The 19,180-nt window shown below is 29.0% G+C and overlaps 1 protein-coding gene and 1 long non-coding RNA gene across 3 annotated transcripts; both read left to right on the top strand.

Annotated features, from left to right (window-relative positions):
- Positions 1-6,447: 6,447 nt before the first annotated feature.
- On the top strand, positions 6,448-8,362 carry LOC136078315 (uncharacterized). 2 transcript variants are annotated; one of them, XR_010637716.1, is made up of 3 exons: positions 6,478-6,826; positions 6,904-7,605; positions 7,678-8,362. It is a non-coding gene; the product is annotated as an uncharacterized LOC136078315 (long non-coding RNA). The 2 variants fall into 2 exon arrangements; XR_010637715.1 differs by having other exon boundaries at positions 6,448-7,605.
- Positions 8,363-18,078: 9,716 nt separating this feature from the next.
- Positions 18,079-18,486, top strand: LOC136078808 (uncharacterized). The gene has a single exon (XM_065794619.1). The coding sequence runs from the start codon at positions 18,079-18,081 to the stop codon at positions 18,484-18,486; it is 408 nt and encodes a 135-aa protein (XP_065650691.1).
- Positions 18,487-19,180: the final 694 nt, after the last annotated feature.

Below are 19,180 nucleotides of genomic sequence, written 5' to 3'. Positions count from 1 at the left end.
TATTTGATAGGCTGGGGGTGTTGTTGAATTGAGAGGTCTGACAACTCCATTAGGGTCAGCTGCTTGTACAAGCGCTTTGGTTTCAGCAAATTGAATGGCGTTAGAAGTAGTATCAGCTTCTTCTATTAATCCCAAATTAGGATTAATCATCAATTCTCTAAAAGCTTTTGTATAACTTTTTTTTATCAACATTGTTTTAAATCGATCATAAGAGCAATTAACGATAGCATTGTTAGCGCAAGTAGTGTTGTTTTTTTGATAATTGGGATAAAACTTGATCGTTTTAATTAAAACATGAATAAAGTTGTTGCAAAGACAAATTTTATTGAGTAAAGCATCGTCTGTTGTAGGTGTAAATCTTGTTTGTGTGCTCAAATTTTTATAAATAAATAAATCAAAATCCAAATACCAATCTTGTGAATATGTCCATTCGTTAAGTATAGTGGTAAAAGTAATTAAATTAGCCATGTCAGAAGTAAGATCGTAAGAAAATTTTTGATTATTAACAGCAATGGCTTCATCTTGAGCTTGAGCTGTTTGAAAACCAGGATATTTTTCATTTAATAGCGCTTTATATTCTGCGCAAATATTACCACTTGTTGCTTCTTGCAACAAACGATTTTCGTGGTCTGCTTGTGCCAAAACATCTTCAATAGTAACATGACCGTTTGTATTGGGTGTATAGCGATTACCGTCACCGTCTCTCATATATTTAGCTAACGAACCCATTTTAAAAAAAAAAAAAGAAAAACATTTTTTTTCTATTTATTCATCTTCTGATTCTGAAGTAGTTTTTTTAAATGGTATTTTTTTATTTTTAACGTCTTTTAAAGCACGAGTGTAACCAAGTTCAATTAGACTTTTTTTATTCAATTTTTTTTTCTTTTTTTCGTTGTTATTCTGCATGAGTGGACTTGATAAAATGGCTCTTTGTTGAATAATGCAGTTTCTACATAAACCGTTTATTTTGTCGACGGCATTGACTTCTTGAAAGCATTGTGAACAAATGTGTAAAGGACTAGATTTTATTTTAGGTTTTTTTTCAACAAGTTCTTCTTCTTCTGAACTTTCGGTTTCAGATTCTGAATATTTTCGTTTTTTAGGTTTGGATTTGATTTGTTCCTTTTTTCTCCTATTCTTGGGAGGTTTTTCTTCTGGTATTTCTTCTTTTTTATTTTTGATTTTTTTAATTTCATCCAATTCGGATTTCATGTTTTGCAATTCAGATTTAGTAGAATATTGAGTCAGTTGATTTTGTAATTGTTGCATGTGATTTTTAATTTGAGTGAATTGTTCTTTAGGATTTACTTTTGATTCTTGCATCATTTTTTCTTCTAAATTGACTAAATTTTTATGATATCTTTCTTTGGCACAAAAGTGACTCTTTTTTTTTTTGTAAATAGGTGAGAGAAAAAAAATAACAACTTTTTTTTTTCTTTTTATATTTTCTTAATCATAATAAAAAATAAAAGACATTATTTTATACTAATCAAACTAGTTATTTGTAAAACGGAACCATTTGAATCTTTAACGTAGGATTAAAAAAAACAGTAGAACTAAGATTATTAAAGGTAAGCGGTTCAGATTTTGAATTGAGAAACGACCATCTTGTTTGTTTCCAATCGTCTACATCGATGATATCAAAGGTGGATAATTGTCCTTGAATAGAAGGATTACGATTTTTTGTAAAATCAATATTGGTGGTGACTTGAGTAGAATTGGTGTAGTCTAATAAATTGAAAAAAGCAACAATACCGGGAACATAAATTTTGTTCATATACATTCCACAATTTACAGCTTGGTCGCATTTGATAAAAATGTAAGCGTCTGTAGTTGAAGGAAAATTGGAAACGGTGTTATTAAAATTACTAATTTGTACAAGAGCACATCTTAAGAAAGCGAGTCTTTTTTTTTGAATTTTAAAATCGAGTGACATGGTGTTGGTCATATTTTGATCCACTTGCATAACAAAGGGATTGATTTGTTGAGTTAAACTGTATTGATCTCTTTGTAAAAGTAAAGTATAAGGTATAGGATTGTTTCCAACAGGTTAATACATTTTTAAAATGATATTTTTTAAAGGCAAGCTGTCTGTCCAAGTTTGTATAATCGTACCGTCGCTCTTTTTTTGATAAATAAATTTACCGTTGAGCGAAGTGCGATAAAATACTAATTCTGTTAGATTATTTCCTTGTAATATAGCTTTGACACTATTCAACCATGTTTTATGAGACGGCGTAGTCGCTCTTTCAAAACTGGTTGTAGTGACAAGAGGTACTTTGATGGTATTTGAAAATAGAGGTTTGATTTGTTCGCAATAGATTAAAACTTCAATAAAAGTTTCTGCGGTATATTTAGCGATTAAAGCGTTATCGCTTGTCCACATTTTATAAATGTCATCAGGTACGTTGGAAGGTAAAACTTGAAAGGGAGTAACTTTCATTTCGGGAGCACCAATGACTCCATTAACATAATTGATATCATAATCTGAATAGGAATTATGACTCATTTTAACATCCAACATGTCTCTCTTAAGGAATGTGCTCACTTTAATGGGTGACAATAATTTTCTTTGGAAGGAGGGTAAAGAAAAAAAAGTATAATAATTTGAAGTTCCGTCTATAGGTTCGGGAATACAAGAAGGTATACCTTTGGGTTTATTGGTAAGATATTTACTAAACATGTTAAAATCGGGTCCTGCATAAGTATGATCGGCAAAGGTCAAGTTGTTTAAATTGAGATTGAGTAAATTGTTTGTTACGTTTAAACTTTCGCTAAAAACATCCATCATTTTTAATTCTCTTTCAGGCCAAATGACTTGATCCACGTTAAAAAAAGGTAAAGGTAAAGAAGCTAAAGGTATATTTTTCAAAGTATAACGATAATATTTTCTTTTGGATGTAAGAGGGAACCATATTTGATAAAAACTAGTTAATAATTCTATAGGTTCTACGCCTAATTCAGTAGCTGTAACATAGAGAAACTTTGTGCCAAAACCAGTTGGAAAAGCAGTTGAAAAAGCAGCTTTAATAATATCTCCAAATTGTGGTAGTATTATCTTTTCACTAGTATAAACTCCGGGTATAGCAGGGTTTTTAGTATCAACGTAATCATTCCAAATTTTCCATAAAGATTGAATATGAACATTGACATTATAAGGTATGTTGAAATCGTTAAGATTAGTTTCTACGTTATATAGGTTACCTTCAAAGGGTAAGGTGTTGGTGTTGGTTATTATTTTTAATAAAAAAAAAGCAATTTGCCACGGTACAATGTGTTTCGTTTTTGATTTTGTGCTTTCTGCAATAGGTAAAAAGTTATTAATATAAATATCTAAATCAACACTGAGAATATTATCATCTGCAGTGAGCGCTGTTCCAGTTAATGCTGGATTTTTATAATTAGGTGTGAGCATAATATGAATAAAAGGACGAACAAAGGTTTCTTCTATTCCGTTTAGAATGACTTGTTTTTCGGGTGAAACAGCTGCTATTTGTGTTGCGTTTATAAGCGGATGTTTTGCATAAATGCAATAATTTTTACTAGTGTGAGTGTTTAATGATAAATTGTATATGTTGTCGTATAGAGATCTAGTAGTAACATAATTATATTGTAATAAATTTGTAAAATCTTCTACAACGTATGCACTAGCTGATGTTCTGTTTGAAAAAAAACCAAAATAAGATAAGCCTCTTTCTTGTGTGTTTGTGCTTAAACTAGATCGAATAGGATATAAAAAAGAAGGATTTCTGGTGTATTCGTTTCTTTTTTTATAATACCATAATAAATTATAGTTGGTTCTAGTACTAAAGGTTGGAGTATAAAGTACAGTATTAACGTTAAATAAATTTTGTTGAACATTGTTGTTTGCATCTAAACTAAACTTTATCAAGGGCATATCGGTTCCAGCTGTTTTGTATCTAAGTTTAGTGGAAGGATCAAATCATTTTTTATCGTATGTTTGTCGACGACAAACATACGATAAAAAATGTTTTAAAGGAACTTCAAAAGTATGTTTGTGTCCTTCTTCATATATAAACACAATAATAAGTTCATCATTGGAACGTATTACTTTAATAATTATTCCCCATTTGTAATGATGCATCAATGAAAAATCACCCTTTGCTTTACTATTTGTTTTAAATAGTGAAACATAAAAATCTTGTAGTTTCGGAAACGGATAATAAGTCTCTATATAATCAGTACAATGCTTCATTTTTTATGTCTACTTCTTCGAGTAACCAAACGTTAAATGTCTCTTTAATATCATCAACAAAGGCTTCATAACTCATTTCAAATTCGTGGTCGATTTTATTATAAATAAAATTAATATGAGCGTTTTCGTTAAAACGAGTGACTTGAATTTCCGCTAGTCTATCTAAACGAAATACGTTTAAACAAGTTTTAAACTCCATTTTTTTGTTTATTTCAAATGAATTTTTTTTTCTTCAAATGAAATTTTTTTATTTTAAAAAAAAAACCAAATTTATAGTACTTTTTTTTAAAAAAAACAGAAAAAACACTATTAAATATTTTTTTTATCAATATATTTTTGGTATTTTATTACCTACATAAAAAACACCGTCATTTATATGTGATATACAATATAATTTATTTATAATGTCAAAATCCATAATCCATTAATCCGCCAAAAAACGTAGATGTTTTTGTGTGACCAGTATCTTTATTACCGCTGATGATTTCGGCAATTCCATTTTCGTACTCATAAGTTAAAATATACTCTCCTCGCGAGCTTGTATCTGTTGTTAAATTTTTTAACTTGTTGTTCTGTTTTTCCATATCTTTTATTAACCATAAAATTTCTTTAGAATTTTTTCAACATAGAGTCGAAATTTTTGTACAAAACATTTGTCGCAATACTTTTTAATATGTGTTTTTCTTCTCGCATGTTTGCATACTTTTGAATTCATTTTTGTAAATAAACGTTTTACAGAGTTGAGCTTTTTTATACATGTTTTTTAATCCGATTAAAATATAGTTTTAAATACACCACCAAGTACGGGTATATTTCCTAATAGGTTACCAAGGATACCTTTACCGCGTTTTCTAAGTATACGTTTTCGTCCTTTACCGATTAAAGAATGATAAGGTCTAGGATGAGCTCTCGATTTTTTATGAACAAAAATATATCTTTTAGCATTTCTATGACCTCTATGTCTTCTATGTCTCATTTTTTAATAAATATTTCTGTGTTTATCGCGATCCACTTTTGTTAAAACAAAACGATATATCGGTTTTCCTACTCGATTCATTTCGCGATTTTGTTTATTATTTATATACTTGCTTTTCGTTTTTCGATAACACATCAGTGCTTTTCTACAATATTGACGCTTTATTTTTTTTAAATTTTTCTTAGCTCTTCTTCGTCTTAGAGCTCTTAGTTCTGTATTATTGGGATCGGTTAACTCGTTTTCATCAAAGGAGGTCCTATCAAAAAGTTCAAAAAAAGCATCCCTATGAAAAGGCCATTTTCCATCTACTGTATATTTGGGTAATTTAGATGTATATTTAGGTCTTAAATTGCTTTTATATGAAGGTGTTGAAAATAAATTTCGTCTTACAATCATACGCGAAAAATCAACATCATCTGCAGCCATTTTTGACTTTAACTTTATTTTGACTTTGTTTTGACTTTAACTATTTTATTGACTTGTATTTTTTTATATCTTTTTTTCACAAGATAAAAAAACATAGTGTCACCCTGACACAACCTTATTATGTCTTTACTTTGTCCTACCTACTTGTGTATTTCTTATAGTGTTTAATTTTTATACGGCCGTATCTAAGTCTTACTTACATACTTACTTAGTCCTTACTTAACTTACTTAGTCCTGCCTTAGGACTTAGCGTGCTTACTCACACACTCGTTCTCACACATTACTCGACGTTCTCACACATTACTCGACGAGTATTCGAGTGTTCTCACACAGTATTCGAGTGTTCTCACACAGTACTCGACGAGTACCCACCGTGTTTACATATAACTTCCTAGACATTACTCGACGAGTATTTCTACCCACCGTGTTTACATATAACTTCCTAGACATTACTCGACGAATATTTCTACACACCGTGTTTACATATAACTTTCTAAACTTTCTACTACCTTCAACGAGAATCGAACCATCAACGGTCTAATGTCATGGCGTTTGAAGCATAGTGCGGCGAGCGAATGCACTATTCTACGTCGACGTGTTGGTTCATAAAGTTTTGAATTTATTTAACATGTTGTTTTAACACTTATCATAGAGTTTTTTTTCTTCGCAGAGTTTTTAAAAAGTTGTTTACTCCATATTTTAATCTTTTTAATCTTGTTCATAAAAGCGGTATTAAAAGTTTCTAAATTTAACTAGCATGACACAGCATTTTCTTTTCATTACATAAAGTTGCATCACTTTAGCTTTTATTTCACGTTAATCTGTAGAGATTAAATTTTATACATAAAAAGCGTGTTTTTTTTGTTAACAAAATCAAAAATGACAAAAACATTTACTAAACGTTCTGTTAAAAAAACGCAGTATTTTATGGACGAAGAACTTGTGGGAAAAGAGTTAGATTTTTCAGAGGACGAGGTCGAAATAAGTGATGACGAACAACCTGAAGTTATAGTAATAGAAGATGATCCTGAATTAGGTTTTCCAGATTTGTCTATTTTCGCCGACGAATCCGATGAAATTGATTTTATGATCAAAAATCGTACTATTAAAGAAACAAACACACAAACTAACAAAGAAAACGAGACAAACGAACCAGCGTTAGAATTCCCAGAAGAAACACTAAAAACTAACGAGTCTATAAAAAAAAAGTAAGCTATTTTATATACACTTTTTTATATTAAACATGTTAGTTTTTTTTAAAGAAACATTTTTTTATTTTTTTTAGAAAAAAAAAAAAAAAGCCGCTCAAAAAAAAGGTCAGACTTATAAAAACAATTAAAAGACTATTTTTTTCTCCAACAATATATTCATACCAATAATTTTTTTTGTAATCATTTTTATTATAAATAATATATTATTTTTGTCTATTTTTTCGTCTTATGTTTGCTTCTTTTAATTGATGTTTAATATCGACATAAGATTCGGCAGTATGAACCCAGCGTTTTATTCTTTTACCAACTCTTCCAAGTTTATGATTTGTTTTATTATCTTTATATCTGTTATTTGTTCTTCGTAAACACGATAATATTCTTTTACAATTGCTCGGTAAATACTGATTTTCAGTCTGTGACGATGTTGAAATTTGTTTTGTACTTGTTTGTGTTTGAACTGCTTTTTTTGTTCTAGGAACTGTTGTTTTTGTACGCGCCATATTGACAGTGTTTAATGATCTAGGAGTATACCTTATTTTAGGCATTTTTATAAAAAATTTTATTTTTATATTTATAACTATTTTATTTATTACAAAAAAACAACATGGTATTTTTATATAAAAAACTACTAAAATTTTTAGTAAAAATGAAATACATAATAATGAATAAAACTTGTTATGAAGTTTTTCATGATGGTTATTTTAAAAACCATTACATTATACAAAATGGAAAAAAAAATCCTTTTTCACACGTGCAACCCTACTCAGCTGTATTAGGTAATTTTTTTATATTATTTTTTATAAAAATAATCAATTCTTTTTTTATAAAAAACTTTTTTTTTCTTATAGATAAAAACATGGAAAGACTCCATCAATTTCTTGAGCGTGTTCAAGAAAGACACGAAATTACACGCAATAGAGAAGTGGGTCCATCACATTGGGACTACTCTCCTCGTAAATTGAACTTGATCCTTTTTTATTTATAAAAAAAGTATAATTTTTTTTAATATTCTCTCTGTCTTTTTTTTTTTAGTATTTATTTCTAAAAAAAATCTTAAAAATCATAAATTTTTTTTTTTTTTTCATTTCTTGTGTTTCATGGCTCGCAGGCGTACAAGAAGAAGCGGACACCGTCGTCGACATCATAAAACTCGTCATCATAGAGGGAAAGGAAAATTTATTACCAAAGTGAAAAATTTTGCTAAACGGCTATTGAAATCAAACGTAGGAGGTTACGCTTTGGATTATCTTCAAAAGCAACGCAATGCGTAAAATAGGGTGTTGCACCGCTTGTAAAATAAAAAAAAGTTTATGTAAAAAAAGAGGGAAAGGAAAACGTTTCAAAAGACGAAAAAGAATAAGACGTGGAAAATATAATCCTCAAACTAAAGCTGATTATTTAAGAATGCTTTATTATATGCCTGATTCTTTTTATGACAATATGGAAAAAAAAAATTTACAAAAAACAATTCTCTCATAAAATCTTATTTAAACAATGGTATGTAACTTAAAAGAAACAAATGCAAAAAACTAACATAGTATATCATCATTACCATATATATATATATATATATATATATATATATATATATATATATATATATATATATATATATATATATATATATATATATATATATATATATATATATATATATATATATATATATATATATATTGTTCAGAAACATCGGGGAAAACTCTCAAAACAGAGTTTTAGAGTTTTTCCTGACGTGAAAATGAGCTTTTTAAAGGCGCATTATTTCAAAATGGGGCAAAGTTGGGGCAGCTAACTTTTTTAGTTTTTAACAGAATGATACAACATCTCTTTAAAAAAAGAAATGGCTTTGCGAAGGAAGTCTAAGGTAAAAAGTCCTAGCTATAAAAATCAGTTTAAACTCATAAAAATTGCATTTTTTAAATGCATTTTTTATAAGATTTTATAAGATACATATTTACATTTTTTTATAAATTAAGATAAATTTATCTATTATCTTTGTATACAATGAAAATTAAAATTTAAATGACTACCATTTTGTGTGGCAGGGACTGAACTCTCATTGCGATGGTAAAAATCTAAATATTTGATAAAAAGGCTTTCAAATAATTGTAATAACTATTATGATTTGTATTTATACCTGTTATTAAATGCAACACGATGGGAAGAGATAACTGTGCAGTCATAGGTTGTTCGAATAGCCATTATAAACTTTTTAAATGGAAAAAACAAGAATGTAATGTTCATGAAGGTTTAAAAAAAGAACAATCTGGTTTTAATCATCCTTTCAAACTTTACTGTTTTCCAAGTCCTTAAGAATTTCTAGAGAAAGAGAAAAGTGGAAAGTTTTATTAAAAAGGAAAAGAAAAAATGGAATCCATGTGCAAGTGATCGTGCATGTTCTATTCATTTTGTAGATGGAACTCCTACCATTGCTAATCCAAATCCTACTTTACATATGGGATATAACTGTACTGATATAAAACAAAGAAAAATTTTATATAAACATTTTTCAAAATCAAACTTTTCAGTTTCGATAGATATTGGCACAAACAATAATGAAATGAATAGTTATACAACTAAAGATAATACCAATGAGTTATGTGATAGTAGTGTAAAACCACAGTTTTATAATATCAGCGAGTTATATAATACTAATAATGATAATACAATTTATTGACCACCACCAAGCTCTCTCGTTAAAAAAATAAGCTCCTTGAACATATCCTTGAAGCAAATATATCAAAAACAAGTTAATCAAACTAAGAAATTATTTAATAAAAATTCTAAGTCGCGGATACGGCTACAGACACTTGTGCCAAACACCCATATATATACAAAATGTTTTTCTCACTAAAGCCTTAGTAAATATTTTATTTATTCAGGTTCTAGTGTAATAAAAATGAATATTTAAAGTTATCATTTTTATTATACCCTTTTCAGTCATTACATTTATTGAATTTGCTTTATGTTCTCTCTGTTTTGAACTAAATGTCGACGCAAGCGGGTCCTCTAAATCATTTACTGAAATTTTTTGTTTTTAACTTATAATATTATAAATTATTAAAGTTATTTTTTTTTAACTTATTAACTATCATACTTATTAGGTTCTTATTTATTTTTATTTATTTATTCTAGTGTATCTATTTTATTTCATAGTATCAGATAATAATTTTTTATATAAAGAGAAATTTGTTTAAAAACACTTTACGCTTATTATACGGGCATGATGAAAATTTCTGACTTCAACATGCTCCAATCATTCTTCTACTTCTTCTTGATAATAACTTCTGCCTTCTACTCACCCAGCTAACAATGAACGTTTAAAAAAAATGGCCACAACGTTCATTTAGGTTTGCGTAACGTTCGTTGCAAACGTTATTTGAACCAGCTTTTGTGAACTCCGATTTACAGTTCTTGGACGTTCAATACGAACGTTTAGATAACAAACTGCCAACGTTTACTTAACGTTCACTGCAAACGTTATTTTGATAGCGCTTAAACGCTCACCTCAAACACGCAATAAGGAACACGGAAGTTTACCCAACGTTTTTCTTTTGTAAAATTTTTAAACATATTCTGTTTACACCTACATTTGCTAGCTGTTGCGTAATGTGATTTTTTAAACTTTTTTGAAGTGTTAAATAAGTAATTAAGTTAAAATTTATTTGTAATTAAGTACAAATTCACCATGTTTTACAATTGAATTACACCATATCAATATTTATTTGAGAGCCCACGATTCAATTATTACACTTCAACCATAAGGCACACAATTGCTGAGCTGATGACAATTAACAAAAATTCATACTAAAAAATAATACTTCTTGCAATGAAAAAGTTTGTTTATTATTTCTAGCGCTTTAACGGGCACTAACAACAATTTACATCAATTCAATTTAAATTTGCTTACGAAACAACATCAACAACATAAAAAACATAAAGTGCCAAAAAACAGAAAATATACACTTGTCTTTTTTAAAATTGTACAATTTAGAATATTTGATCAAAACTAAAATTCTTTTTTCTTAAAAAAAAATTTTTTATGTAAAATTTAAACTTTTTTTATCAAAAATAAAAAAACTCCATGCGGTTTTAATAAACAAGCTAGTTTTATTTATGAGTGAATTAAATGTGCCATGTATAAAAGACTAAACTGTTATAAACTGTCAATTTTATATAATAACAGTTTTATATATGAACAATTAAAAAAGACACCTCAAAAGCTTATACAAGCTACAATAAATTAACATATTATTAAATAATACAATAGTATAACTAATAAAACTTTGCTTTACATAGCTAAAACTGTTTCCACTAAATAAATAGCCCATCTATATTCAGAGCAAATTCCAAGTAAAAATAAAATGTCTAATTTGTCATCTTCAAGACGACCTAGTATTTGTAATAAATTTTTATTTATTCCGGATAAACATATTGCACGACAGATTTATGATCAATCTCTGAATGACAAACTGTTTTTATCAGAAGCATCAGAATCTTAAATTAAATTAAACAGAAACTCTTTTTCTGAGTTGCAACAACGTAAAAACAACGGTTGCTTGACATATACACCATACAACATGAAGTTGTTTTTTAAAACAAATTTTTATTAAATTAAATTTATATTATATATTGAATTAAATTTATACAATTGAGTTAAATTAATTTAATAAGTAATTTAACTCAATTGTAAAAGTAATTTTTCATTACAAGAATATTTTACAATTTAAAACATCATTTATTATCAATTATGATCGTATCAATTATATCAATTAAATATAACAATATCAAATATATATCAACTTACAATAATGTTGCTAATCGTTAACATTTTTAAATACAGTGATTGACTAATCTGCAAGCGAATAACTAAAAGTCCTGTCGACATTCTATATTTAATAAAACATGCAGATTGCGATGAATCAATCACATTATTGATAATAACGATTTACGTTAACTCTACAAGATGTAATATGCAAATGTTTTAACCTGTGACTTCATATATTATGCGTGATTTTCAATTTATTTTTTGCTTTAATATGATTACCAGTGTTCCAGTTATATGTGTAAGTTATCAGTGTTACTAGCTGTGTGTGTAAGTTACAATAGATGTAATTATTACTTTGAAAAATACTTTTGTAAAAATTTTAGAATATTTAGGAAATTTTAATCGAAGATTTATTTTTAAAAAATACAATAAAAATTAGAGTTCCTTTTTATAGTCTTTGTTTTTTGTTTAGTGTAGGTCAAGTCTTTAAATTAGAGATGAATAAAATAACGTTAAGTGAACAAGGTATATCATATTTCAATATATCTCAATTTCATATCTATTATATATAGATACAGCGGTGGCCAAAAATTAAAGACCACTCATTTTTTTAGTTGGTTTCTTAATCTTTAAATTAAAATTAAGAAGATTCTAATTGATATATTAAAATTTTTTTTTTAATATCTTGTTAATTAAAACATACGGATTAAAGTGGTATAATTTTTTAAATCTAATTCTAATTAAATAGCGTTTAACTTATTAAAAAACTGATGAGTACTTATAAATCTTCTTTAAATAAATTGGACAAAATTCAACGACCACTTTCAAATCTTTAATTTGCACTTATTAAAAATAATAATCCATTATTTTTTTTAACTGTCTTAATTGCTTATTACGTTGGCTATAAAATAAAATGTCGAAACCTGAGTTTCGATATCAAATAAACATTTATTTTTTGAATTGCAATAAGGATATAAAAGTATTGCAAAAATGCGTGCAAAGATCGAAGAAAAAAACAGATACGCGGCTCTTGTATTAAAAGAAGAAGGCTATAGCATCAGACAAATAGCAGAAAAGCTCGGAAGGTCTCACTCTTGTATTATTAACATAATTCAACGATACAAAGAGACCCGGTCAATTAATGATCGTCATAGTACTGGACGCAATAAAATTTCAAATGACCATGATGTTCGCTCGTTAGTGAGATTAATGAAAGAAAACAGACAAGAATAATCTACAAACTTGTCTACGAAATGGACACTGTCAAATGGTCTGAAAGCAAGCCCTAGAACTGTGCGAAGGGTCCTCCACAATTTAAATTATTTATGGCGTGCTGCTGCAAAAATACCACGCTTAAATAAAAAACAAAAATTTGCCAGGAAAGAGTGGTGCAAACTAGATAAAAGTTGGTCAACAGATCAGTGGAGCCGTGTGGTCTTTAGTGATATAATGAACGTTGAGGTAGACAACAGAAAAGGTCGCGTAATGTTGCGTAGACTTCTAAGCGAACGGTTCGATGAATCATGCATTTTGAAACAAACAAAACAAGGCAGTGGTTCAATAGGCATTTGGGGCTGTATGAGTGCCTGTGGAGTTGGCGTTTTTCATTTATTCGAAGGTAGACTCAACAAAGAAAGGTACATCGAAATTTTGGAAAACTTGCTTATTCCTAGCATTGATTTATGGCAGTTGCAAGATGGATTTATTTTCCAGCAAGATAATGCGTCGTGTCATAAAGCGCACTTTGTTAGCGATTGGTTCAATTCTAATAAAATTCAAGTGCTTCCATGGCCTGCCAAAATCCAGACTTGAATCCAATAGAGAATTTATGGTCGTGGCTTGATCACAAGCTTGGTAAAGAATAACTTTACAATTTGGAAGATTTGAAATCTTCTCTCATCATTTGAAAAATGTGCCTGATGAAGTAATCAAAACTTTAATAAATTCAATGCCAGAACGAGTATAAGAGTGCTCGAAAACAAATGGAGGAACAACACGTTTCTAAATTATTGTTTTATTGCATTTTGAAATATTTTTGAAACTGGTCTAAAAATTTTGTATAACTTTTTTTCTCATTTATATTTTTTGCTAGTCAGTTTTTTAATTTTTTAACATTATTTTGTAAAAAAATTATATATCCTTTTATAATAAATATAAAATACAATAAAAATTTTTTCTAAAAATGTTTTTCTTTTCTTGATACCTTTTTCCAAAATAATATTATACTAAGGTTAAAAATAAATTTTGAAAAAAAAAAGAGTGGTCTTTAATTTTTGGCCACCGCTGTATATTTCTAAACACACACACACACACACACACACACACACACACACACACACACACACACACACACACACACACACACACACACACACACACACACATATATATATAGAGACACACACACATATATATATATATATATATATATATATATGCACACACACACCACACATATATATATACATATATATATATATATATATATATATATATTATATATATATATATATATATATATATATATATATATATATATATATATATATATATATATATATATATATATATATGTATATATATATATATATAATATATATATATATATATATATATATATATATATATATATATATATATATATATATATATATATACACACACAAACACAGGGCCGGCGCCAGAGTATTTGGCACCCAAGGCGAATCTGACACACTGCGCCCCTCTCCCCTCCCCAACTTACTTTCACAGAGGAATGCTTAAGTTATGTTATTACATTTTGTTTATACATTCGGAAGAATACATACATCCATAATCATAAAGAAGCGTATATTCATGTAACTTTATAATATATTAATAATTTCAAAACTTCACTTTTCGCGCTTTTGTTTTAGCAAATGTAGAAACAAGTTCCATCAGGTTAATGTTTCTAGCAATATCATGTTCACTTGACAGAGTAGCTAATCCAGCAAGTCTTTTTTGCTGCATAGACGTTCTCAACAATGTTTTTATCAATTTGAGTTTTGAGAAGCTTCACTCACCTCTAGCCACGGAAACTGGTAGTGTCAAGAGGATTCTTAAAGCTATAATAGTGTTGGGGACACAATCTGTTAGATTATTTTTTAATATAAAATTAAGTAAATCTAGTGGCAATGTACACCTTGCAACTCGTCTTTGAAATTGAAATTAATTTCAGTTCACTACATAGATCAACTGCATCGATATCTGTGGAGTCTCCATGTTGCAAAGCTTTTTCAAGATTCAAGCAATGTTTCATAACTTCTTTGCTAGTTACACTCTGTAAACTGTGAACATCATGGAGTAAACCAAACAACGAACTTATTGTTTGTATAAGAGTAAATCTTTCTTCAACCGATTATATTGCTGTGTCAAGAATAGCAAAGTAAAAGTTTATTTTGAATTTTTTTTTTGGATCTTGAATAAGTTCGTCATCTCCTTCATACGTAAATTGTTTATTCTTTCTTCTGATACAAGTTGATTCGGGTTCAAAAAGTGCAGGTATCTATAAACTGACTTCAATTTCAACTGCATCTACTAGTATTTTCTTAAACTTCATTTCATTTCTGCGATTTACAAGAAACTTCTTATTTTTTTAAGATTTTTTATGACGCCATGCATATCTAATTCTTTTGCCTGAATTTGCTTACTAGTCATATTGATCTCAAACAACACGTCGTACCACACAACCAGAGAAATGACAAACTTAAAACTAGAAATAGCGTTTGCAATAAACCGTGCATCTACCCGTGTTGAATTACCAGATGCTCCTGTCAAATTGACGAGTTGATGCAGAAAAGAATACAAACACACGTTGTACCAGATCAAAGAAGGCTGTTGCTTCTAAGCAACATTTAACAGCATTATTAACAACCAAATTCAATGTATGTGCACAGCAAGGAATATACAATGCTCGGGGATTCTTTGTTGGAAACCCTTATTTTTCCCCCTCATATTTCTGTCATTGTCATATCCTTGACCGCGTAAGCTTTCAATAGATAAAGACATCTTGCCTAACTGCTTCATGATAGTTTCAGCCACAACAGCACCAGTTGTCTCCTTTAGAGGCACAAAATCTAAGAAATGTTCCTTTATAGATGCTGTTGCAATGCCCTTTTTTGGATTTGAAATCACATCCAAAAAGCGAATGATCATAGTCATTTGTTCAACATGACCCGCATCAGGTGTGCAATCTATAATTATTGAAAAGTACTTAGCATCACAAGCAGATGTTCAAATTTTTGTTTTATTGCATTGGATAAAAGATGAATCATCATAACGAATAATCATAGCCATTTGTTCAACATGACCCGCATCAGGTGTGCAATCTATAATTATTGAAAAGTACTTACCATCACAAGCAGATGTTAGAATTTTTTGTTTGATTGCATTGGATAAAAGATGAATCAATTTATTTTGTATGTCTTTGCCTAGGTAAAGTACATGTGTTTCGTTGTCTTTAATCTTTCGAAGATGCTCAATCATAAGTGGGTCAAACAAAGCTAAAAATTCTACAAATTTCAGAAAGTTTCCGTTATCAGCAGTGTTCAGTTTCTCATGTGTTCCACAAAAAGCAATATTTTGCATACCAAGAACTCTAACTAAAGCTATCAGCCGTTTCAAGATTTGCTGCCAACACTGTTCTTCTTTTTTAACAAGACGCAAATGTTCGGCATCAATTGTTTTATTGTTTCGCACTCGCAGCTCAAACTCTTTCCATGACTGAAAATTCGCTAAATGTTCACTGCTTTTCTCATGCCCTGACAGAAATGCGGACATGTTTTTCCAATCATGTGAACCATTGGAAGAGAGAGATGACGCAGCTGTTGTGCTACTGGTAAACAGTTTGCAGCAGAACCAATACACAGAGTCATTACTTACAGAGTACTGCAGCCAATGTCTGCGAACTTTATCTCCATTGACAAGCCGGCGGTTGTAATGGTTTTTTGAAAATTTATTTTGCATACTGTCCTTAGGAAAGTCAAACTGATCGACTTGCTTTGTCCATGTTCTATCAAAAGTTGTCGCATTTCATCATCAAATACGACCCAGGTAGCCAGATTGCTATTGTTAGCATAAAGACCAGAGAATTTATCAATTTTATGCACTTCAAATTCTTGTGTGCTACGTGTATTACATTATGTAATTCAAACTCTTCTGATATTGTCATCTCATCGGCTTTCCTGTCTGCTTCAACTTGTTTTTTTAACTCATCTGTGCCATTTTCACTTCTCTTCGGTGAACATAGATACGTTAACAAAGAATCGGCCTGTTTTGTTATAAATCCTTTATTGGCAGCCCGTCATTTACGATATTGCGCACCAGACAATTTTTTTCTTTCTGCCATCGTGGATTGAAATAACATAGGAAACTTCTAAAAATAATAAAAACGATCACCTCGTGCATTTTCAATATCTTTAAATTAAAATATTATTTTAACTTCTTTATAAAAGTTTTAAAAATACATTTTAAAACTTTTAAAGCTCCATAAATATAAATAATAACACTCTATTGGAATAAAAACACAACATAAATCAGTTAATTTGTTACTATACTACTTCGTAATTGCTATCATAGAATATTTAATTAAAATTAGTTTCTTACTATTTCTGAATAAACACGCCAGCAAAAACAATTTTCTCTATAAAGTTAAACATGCTAAAGTTTTCTATAAATGAGTTATGAAAACTTTGCATTGTATTAATTGCTTCAAAATTTCATTCTGCATAAAAAGTGTAAAAAGAAAAAGGAAATCGCGTCAAATGAAACAAAAGTATCAAAGTTGATTCTTTTTTTTTTTTTTTTTTATTTAAAAGAGTGCTTTTTCAAATCTCCTTAATTTAATTCAAAAAGATTTGAAAAAGATTTTAGCAATGTTTTTAATATATTTATTTTTTATGTAGCTAGTTTTAGTGCCGCCCTAGAAAGCTTGCCATCCCTAGACGGCCGCCTAGTTCGCCTAGTGGTTAAACCGGCACTGTATATACACCTCTATGTGTTTTGTTCTTATAACAGGTGTTGAAGACATGAATTGTTAAGAAAGAAAGTTTTTTATTCAGCGCAAAATACTTACAATGGCTTTTCCTTGTGTCAAGTGTTCATTTATAAAGAAATCCGTTGGTAATTTGTTATCTCTCTACCAGCGAATCTATTATGATCAAAATTACTTGAATTTTTATCATTTAAATTAACTATATACACACAGACATCCGAAATATATATATATATATATATATATATATATATATATATATATATATATATATATATATATATATATATATATATATATATATATATATATATATATACATATATATATAATATATATAAGGAGACAGTGCTGATATTATCTACACCGATTTTGTTAAGGCATTCGATAAAGTCCCGCCCAAATGTCTCCTACATAAACTGAAAGCATACGGCATTCACAGCAAGCTTTACTTTGTTACTTTGTATCGAAATGTGGCTAAACGATTGTATGCAACGAGTTGTCCTAGGAGAAGAAGTTTCTGAGTGGAGGAACGTCAATAGTGAACTTCCTCAAGGTTCTGCCCTAGGTTCTGTCCTAGGGCCACGACTTTTCATTTTGTTTATAAATAATCTTCCTGAAGGTATTGTTCACAAGATAAATATATATTCTCATGAAAGTAAAATTATTAGGATCATAAAGTCGGCATTGGACATCACAACATTTCAGACAGACATTGACGCGGGTACATGGTCAAATACTTGGCTTATGCACTTTAGCATCGATAAATATAAAGCGATGCATGCAGGTTGTCCTAGGAAACGTTTATCACATGAGTACTCCATGGAAACCGCCGATAGCACTCGCCACACAATTACAACTACAACTTTTTTAAATTAAAAATTTATAAAACAGCAACACGAACAACACAAACAGCGTCACGAGGTTGTTTTATATTAACACAAACTCTTTATATTATTAAAATTTTGCAGTTTATTTTATTGCTGTTTAATAGCTTTTTACAATAACAATTCAATACTCTTTAAAAATAACACGGGTTTTATTGACAGAATGAACATATTAAATAGTTTTCTACAACTAATTATAGTGGTTTAAATATTGTAATATTTGCGTTTTTACTTTTACTTTTTTAAATATCATGTTATGTGTTTATACAAATTTTTAAGCAAGGGAAGTCCATTTTTGTGGGGAATTTTATAGGGAATCTGAATCTGAAAAAATAAATTTAAAAAAATGTCTTGTTGGAGGAAACGCTTAGTTTTCAATGAAAAAGTGACTGAAATATGAACAATTAAAGAGAAAAAATTATAAACTAAAAGAAAAAAACTTTTCAATTATTTGATAAACTCAATATAAACTATGTTGATCAATATAAACTATGTTGATCATTATGAAAATATCATATTTTGTTAAAAAGTTAAAAAAATAAACACATAATGGGGGCTTTTGTGAAGGTTGCTTTTAGAAAAGTTAGTCGATTTTTTCATATTTTAGACAGTGAATGTTATCGTAGGGTGTATTTTCTTTTCTAATACTAATAATAAGTCAAACAGTTTTGTTATAACAAACAGTA

This window comes from Hydra vulgaris, chromosome 03 (assembly GCF_038396675.1).
Source record: "Hydra vulgaris chromosome 03, alternate assembly HydraT2T_AEP".
Classification (NCBI taxonomy): domain Eukaryota; kingdom Metazoa; phylum Cnidaria; class Hydrozoa; order Anthoathecata; family Hydridae; genus Hydra; species Hydra vulgaris.
The sequence above is the reverse complement of the archived record's forward strand: the minus strand, read 5'-3'. Positions and strand labels throughout refer to the sequence as shown.